At 38.2% G+C, this 7,607-nt stretch overlaps 1 protein-coding gene across 1 annotated transcript; it reads left to right on the top strand.

Annotated features, from left to right (window-relative positions):
* LOC109839181 lies at positions 377–2,561 on the top strand. The gene is made up of 5 exons (XM_020407612.1): positions 377–748; positions 925–1,133; positions 1,311–1,592; positions 1,668–2,051; positions 2,372–2,561. Exons 1-5 carry the CDS (start codon positions 377–379, stop codon positions 2,559–2,561), a joined length of 1,437 nt encoding a protein of 478 aa, XP_020263201.1.

Below are 7,607 nucleotides of genomic sequence, written 5' to 3' on the forward strand. Positions count from 1 at the left end.
ATATATATATATGTTGTAGAATAGCTAGTAGGAACCGTGCCTAAACCGAGAAGGTCATATAGATCGAGGAGATCTTTGTCTTATAGATCGATGAGATCTTTGCCTGATAGATCGAGGAGATCTTGATAGTACTGGATCGATACATACCAGAGTACTGGACTGATGTTCCTGGAAGCAATTTGGCCTTGGAATCCTTGCACCAGAGTAGGTCAAATAATACTTTAAGCACATCGTTTTACAAACGCACAGCAGCTGAGTTGAAAAATTTTAAATTACTACACTTTAATTTTATGTTTACTTTTTGCTGTTATATATCTGTATTATTCCAGATTTAACCACATACGTCAACAATTTTAAAGCATTATTTTGATCTACCATGGATCCTGCGAGGACTCTTAGAGTGGACTGTCTTAAGTTAGAAAACTTTGACGGTTCCAACTTTAACGCATGGCGTCGAAAAGTTATCATCGGGATGCAACTCTTGAAAATATACTATGTGGTTTCTGAGGAGAAACCTGACTCTGAAGAAGATTCTGAATCTGAAGCCTCTTGGGTTAGAGATGATCACTTCTGCAGGAGTTATCTTCTTAACTGTCTGGCCGATCATTTGGCAGATGCTTACACCAACAAGCTTTCTACAAAGGAAATCTGGAATGCTCTGGAGGACCAGTACAATGATGAGGAGAAGTTATCCAAATCTCACCTCATTGACAAGTTTCTGGACTTAAAGTTTCAAGATGACACTGAGGTTTTGCCTCAAGTTAAAGAGCTTGAAAAGCTTGTTATGAAGCTGAAGGATGAAAGATCAGTCTTTGTCAAACCTTTATCTCTGGTGTAATTGTCAACAAGCTTCCTCCATCTTGGATGTCATTCCCCACTGATATTTGAAGAAGAAAAAGACATGTGACTTTGTCTGATTTGAAGAGGTTCATTCGGATCGAGGACAAGACTCGGACTCACACGAAGACTGAGCTCCTTTCTAAGCAGAAGGCGTCTGCTAACATGTTGGCTGCTAATTCTGAAAAGGGTAATAATTCATCTTTCAACAAGAAGAAGAAGTTCTTTAACAAAAAGAAGAACCATAATCCAAAGAACCTGAACGTTCAGAAGAAGGAGTTCAAGAAGAGCGAGCGGTAAATGCTTCAATTGTGGGAAACAAGAATATTTTGCCAAGGACTGCAAAGCACCAAAGAAAGAAACTACACACAATATCAATCATGTGTGGCTATACTCTTCCAGGTAACAACTCCTAACAACATCTCTCGTTGGTGGTTAGATATAGGTGCTACTTGCCATGTTTGCTCCAACAGAGATCTATTCTCTTCTTATGTTGCTGCCAAAGAGAATGTATCAGTGGCTGATTGTTCTGTGGTTTCTGTTCTTGAAACTGGGATTGTGGTGCTGACTCTCTCTTTAGGGAAGACTCTCACATTAAAGGATGTGAAACATGTTCCCTCAATTGCCAAAAACTTAGTCTCTAGAAGTCTACTATATGATGCATATCGTATTGATAGCATGTACAAGATTAGTACTATTGCACCTAACTTAGTTATAAATAAAGTATTCCCTTCTGCTTACTCCACTGCATTATGGCATAATAGGCTAGGACATGTAAATTATAGAAAACTGTCTAGCATGGAGAAGTTAGGATTACTTTCAAAATGTAGGGGTAACAAACATGAGAAGTGTGAAGTTTGCGCACAAGCAAAGCTGACGAAGAAGTCATTTTCAAGTGTCGTGAGGAGCACCAACCTGTTGGATCTGATTCATTCAGATACTTGTGACTTCAAGAGCTTCGTCACTCGTGGTGGCAAGAAGTACTTCATCATATTCATTGACGACCATTCTTGCTTCTGCCATGTTTACCTGTTAAAATCTAAAGATAAAACCTTCAGCAAGTTTGTCGAGTTTCGGACTCGAGTGGAGAAGCAGCTTGGACTGCAGGTGAAAAAACTCAGGAGCGATAGAGGAGGAGAGTACCATTCTAAGGAATCGGAGGCATACTTCGAGGAGCATGGAATCATTGCTAAAACTATTGTTCCGTATTCCTCGTAATCTAATGGAATTGCAGAAAGAAAGAATCACACATTGACCGAGATGGTGAATTCGATGCTAATCACATCTGGTCTTCCTACATGCTATTGGAGAGAGGCTTTACTGATGGCAAACTGGATTCTAAACAGAGTACCCTCCTCTAATACTGATAATACTCCTCATCAGTTATGGTTGGGAATCCAGATTCTTTGGATAGTCTCAAAGTGTGGGGGTGTCTCACATACGTTCTAATTCCAGATATCAGAAGGCCTAAGCTCGGGCCAAAAATAAACATATGTGTGTTTCTTGACTTTGCTAGAGATAACAATGCGTGCAGGTTCCTGGACCTTGGAACCAACTTTATCATTGAAGCTCGGGATGCAGAATTCTTTGAGGATAAGTTTATCAAAGATAAATGCTCATTGCTCAAGGATATAGCAGAGAATACTAGTATGTCAGATACACAAGAGGAGCCAGTTTCACGAGAAACAGAAAGTGTAAATGATGACGGAGTTATCGAACTGTAGGCTGTCTAAAAATCACAACAGATAGCTGATCCCCCAATCAAACACCGATGATGGAAGTTATAATCTAACGACTTCCATAAGGCTATAATTTGAAGACTTTAACGTAGATCTATTGTAATGACCGTAAATTTCTAATACGGGTTTAAATAATTTTCTGGTATTTAAATATTAAATATTATTTTTCTAAAAGAGTATTTGTATTTCCCCAATTTTTCTAGAATTTTCTACGATTTAAAAATACTGTATTGTATTATTTTAATAGTTTTGCTAATTATAAATTTAATTATTTCGGTAAAACTTTTAAATTAATAGTTAATTATTTATTATTGTTATTGTTATTATTATTATTATTTTGATCATAAATTTTTAATAATTATATGATTTAAATTTTTGGTATTTTTAAATTATATTGTAAAGGGGTATTTTTCCCTGTGTTTTCCCTCTCATCGGTTGATCTCTTTGTCTTTCTCTCTCTTCATCTCTCATCTCTCCCCTACCCCATCTCCCTAAAACCCTCCCCCATGTTTCCCGCACACCCCAACCTCGTGATTCCCCCACTCCTCAAAAGAATCCCTCTCTCACCCTCACTCACACGTCCTCTCTCTCTCATTCTCATTCTCATTCTCTCTCTCCCCTCTATTAAATATGGGACTTTGCCTGTGCCGGGAACGCTTTGGTTCGTGGACCGCCGATTCACAGATCGTGAAGAGGGGGCTTATGATTCTAACTTCGTTATCGAAGTAGAAATTGAAACGATATCTTATCGAAGTAAGATAGTCGTTCTTCTTAAAATCAAGTCGAAGCTTAATTTCAAGGCGTTGCAAGAAAAGAACTCAAATCTGCTCTCTCTCTGCTCTGGAATGCTCTAACAAATGCTCGATCCTCGTCAGAAGTGACCCTAGGGGGGTATTTATAGCCTCAAGGGTCAGTAACTGCAAAAACTTAACAATCGAAGAAGTCAGTACGGCGAGACAGTGTTTACTGTCTCGCTGGGCGAGACAGCGTTTGCTGTCTCGACCCGCGAGACAGTAAATTTGCTGTCTCGCTCAGCGAGACAGTAAATGCTGTCTCGGAAAATGGTAGTTTCTCGCTGTAACTGTTCTCTCACGTTTCAAACTCCGTTATTTTGACAGTTATCCACGTGATTTTCGCCCATGATGTTTCCCACGTCCCTTGGTAGTTAATGGACACGCGTAGGGCAGTTACAAATGAAGTTTTGACTATTTCAATACTGTCTCGCTGGCGAGACAGCAAAGACTGTCCCGCTGGCGAGACAGCAAAGACTGTCGATTCCTTCGCCGGTGCGTAGCCCTTCGTGTTATCTATCACACGGTATATTTCTTTCACTTGGGCTCCTTATGTACACCTCGTTATACTCGTTCGAATATCACACGTCGCATTAACACTCAAATTGTAATTTTAGCCGTCGTTTCCACGAAACCCGTCGTAACGCTGTGCAACCACCCCGACGGTCCCTACTACAGTCCACGATATACCCAAGGCAAGATCCCACTTGTTCAAAACTGAATTTTTGTATTTATTATGAATTATCTGTAATTTTAGATTTGTCAATAATTATCTGCGTGGGATTGTTTGATGAATGATTTTAGATAAATCATAATAATATGATAATTAGTATTTTTAGAATAATTATGACAAATTAAAAGAATTTATTTTGGCAGCGGAATTATTTTTGGACAATTATAGTAATTAAAAAGAATTTATGTGAGAACAAAATCATTTTTTAGGAAAATTATAATAATTTAAAAGGAATTATCTTGGAAAAAGAATCATTTTAGAATAATTATAATAATTTTTAGAAATTATTTTGTGGAAGAAATCATTTTAGAATGACATATTTTTAAAAAGAAATTATGTTTGGGAAAATAGACTATTTTGAATTAATAAGAATTTATCTTATAAAAAGATTATTTTTGAATTTATGAATTTATTATTTTTAAAAGATTATTTTTAGAATTAATATAGTGAGAAAATAACTTATTTTGAAAAAGGGATTATTTTTAAGTAAATAACTTTATTATTTCAAAAGATTATTTTAGAACAATTTTATGATTCAAATTCTTAGTCTTGATTATCTGATATGCTATGATACTATTGTACATGATTAGTTGCATTGATTGTTCCTTGTTGTGATTGAGAACCGTTAGGAGTTTATGACTATAGTGACCTGTGTGACATGAATAAGACCTAAAGACATGTGTTGTGTTGACTTAGAAAAACGAGAAGAGTTGGGATGGGGAAGTTAATGTTCATGTGATCGGATATAGCTGTTGATGTATCTTCCAGGCTCGCGCCAGTGAATTCGTGTAGTCACTGGGGTTGGTTTGATGGGCTAAAGTGAATTCGTGTAGTCACTTTAGTCAGTGAATTTGTGTAGTCACCCGAGTTCTGCTTGAGTTCGGACCAGGCCGAAATCGGATTGCGTGTAGTCCTCTGACCGATTCGTGTAGCGGTATTGGATGCACGTAGGGGATTTGTGAACAGCCAGTTATCCGATGATAGGAGCGTTGACTCTGTGTGAGATGTGGACCACTGAGTTTTAGGTTGGTTAGTATTCGACCCAGTCACTGTATTCACATAGTTGTATGTTACCATTAGATTTCAGTTGCATGTATCATTATCTTTTTGTTATTATTATTATTATCATAGCATGGGTCATTAGACCGTTTTATTTGTTCATGTGAGATATTGCCGTGCGCCATGCACCTGACGTACACCTGTTTTCTCTGGTGTGCGTCAGACTTAGGAGACGAACAGGTTCAGTTCGATGATGCCGCCGAACCAGTGTATGCTCAGCCGGAATGTCCTTCTGATGGAGTGGAAGAACAAACTGAAGCCTAGACGCATTTTCTTTTCTGTAGTAGCTAATAGAGCACTCTTGCAGTATTTTCTTTAGTTTGGTGACAGATTTGGTTATTTTGTTAGTATTTCCTTTTATGGACTATGTATTTCTTATTTCCTAGTTGAACTGTTGTTGTAGTAAGGGTATGATGAACCCACATTTATGTCTGGGATGATTCACTATGGATGATATGTTTATTTCTTATTCTGGATTGTCTTTCTATTCTTGCTATTGTGATCGGGGACCTGTGATTGAGATTTATGTGTTTGACGCTTAGCGTATTGGATTGAGAAGAAAAGAAAAAAAAATGATGATAATATTTCTTCTCAATCGAATACGTCGCGGGCTTGTTCACGTTCCGATTCCCGTGTATTTTGGGAAGCGGGGCGTGACATCTATGAATGTTACAATCTGACGACCTTCACAACAACCGATGAAATCTCTAGTTTAACAGCCTTTACAATCAACATCGGGAATTACAATATAATGAATCTCATATTTTCAAGGAGTCAAGATGAAGATTACAAGATGACGGTCTTTGCAACGCTCTAGCAAAAGAGACCACAAATTGATGGTCTCTTCACATCAAAACACAGAGGTCATCCCTGTGTTACACCATCAAAACACAAAGGTCATCCATGTGTTACAACATCAAAACGTAGAGGTTATGCCCGTGTTCTAGAGTCAAAACACGGAGACCATCCATAGTATTCAAGTCCAGACTTAGAGTTCGTGGACTCAAAACGCAGAGTTCATGCAGAGCCTAATTTTGCGTCTCAGGTCCAAAACGCAGAGTTCATGCAGAGCCCAACTCTGCGTCTCAGGTCCAAAATACGGAGTTCATCTCTGTGTACCAACTCTGCGTTTCAGATTTACAACGCAGCGTGACCTGTGCGTTCAACCACTAAAATAGGTCCAACTTTGCGTTTTAAGTCTAAAACGCGGAGTTCGGGCCCTGAACGCTATTTTTCAGCATTTGACTCGTTCAAAGCACAAATTGAACGGTTTCAAAACTGTTTTCTCCATGATTTAGAGAGCTGTTTAAAGGGGCGGTTACACCCCACTCAGCCCCACTTAGGAATAAATTAAGAGGGTGCTTATACCTCTTAATCCCCTATAAATAGCGAGAAACTCAATTGAGTTAGGGCACTCGGATTGATTCTTCAGTCCTTGGACTTGGCAACGAAGAAGAGATCTTCGGCTAGCTCTTTGGGGGAATTGATGGAGCTTTGAAGATCGACAACATGAGTTTTCTTCATCCTTGGTTTACAAACCGATTTCGGTTAAATCAACTATTTCATAGAGTTTCAAACTCGTTCGGAGTTCTAAAACTTGCTTTGCAAGTTCTCTACAGTGTCAAATCGTGAGGAGAAGATATCGTTCTAGTGGATCAAGATGTTCGGATCATCAACGGAGAGCAAACTCGACACGAGTATTCGAAGGAGACACTCCATCGCTACCGTGAAGAACCCAGAATTAAACAAAAATGAGAATTCAGATTAATTCTTCTCTCTTTTGTAATCGAAAATTCAAATTATAATTGAGATTAAGAGAATACAAATCAAATATATTTCTTTCAGTTTTACTACAAATTTTCCACCAAACACGAACCATCTTCCAATCGTATTAGGAGACATAAAGATTTTGGAGATGACTTCATCACCTATAATATGGAAAGAGATCCACAGACTTTTCAAGAAGCAATGTAGTCAACAAACGTTCTTTTGTAGAAAGAAGCTATAGATGATAAGATGGATTCATTAATCCAAAGTCATACTTGGGAGCTGGTGGATGCACCTGAAGGTGCAAGGCCTATAAGTTACAAATGGATCTTTAAGAAAAAAGCTTCGTCCTGATAGTACTATTGAAAATTACAAAGCAAGACTGGTGGCAAAAGGATTCTCTCAAAAAGAATGTATAGATTTCTTTAATATCTATGCACCAGTTTGCAGGATCACTACCATCAGAGTGCTTATCGCATAGGGGCGATTAAAAGGTTCGTTATATATCAGATGGATGTGAAGACTGCCTTTCTCAATGGAGATCTCACAGAAAAGATTTACATGGAGAAACCAGAAGGACTTGATGCTCTAGCTGGTAAGGTTTGTAAACTTGTTAAGTCTTTATATGGACTTAAGCAGGTACCAAAACTTTGGCATGAGAAGTTCGATGGGGTTGTTCGC

This window comes from Asparagus officinalis, chromosome 4 (assembly GCF_001876935.1).
Source record: "Asparagus officinalis chromosome 4, Aspof.V1, whole genome shotgun sequence".
Taxonomy (NCBI): domain Eukaryota; kingdom Viridiplantae; phylum Streptophyta; class Magnoliopsida; order Asparagales; family Asparagaceae; genus Asparagus; species Asparagus officinalis.

Coding starts and splice junctions, on each gene's coding strand:
- LOC109839181 (XM_020407612.1), top strand. CDS start 377: ATGGATCCTGCGAGGACTCTTAGAGTGGACTGTCTTAAGTTAGAAAAC. Junction 749..924: donor AGTTTCAAGATGACACTGAG/GTTTTGCCTCAA, acceptor TCTGATTTGAAG/AGGTTCATTCGGATCGAGGA. Junction 1,593..1,667: donor GCTTACTCCACTGCATTATG/GCATAATAGGCT, acceptor TTCAAAATGTAG/GGGTAACAAACATGAGAAGT.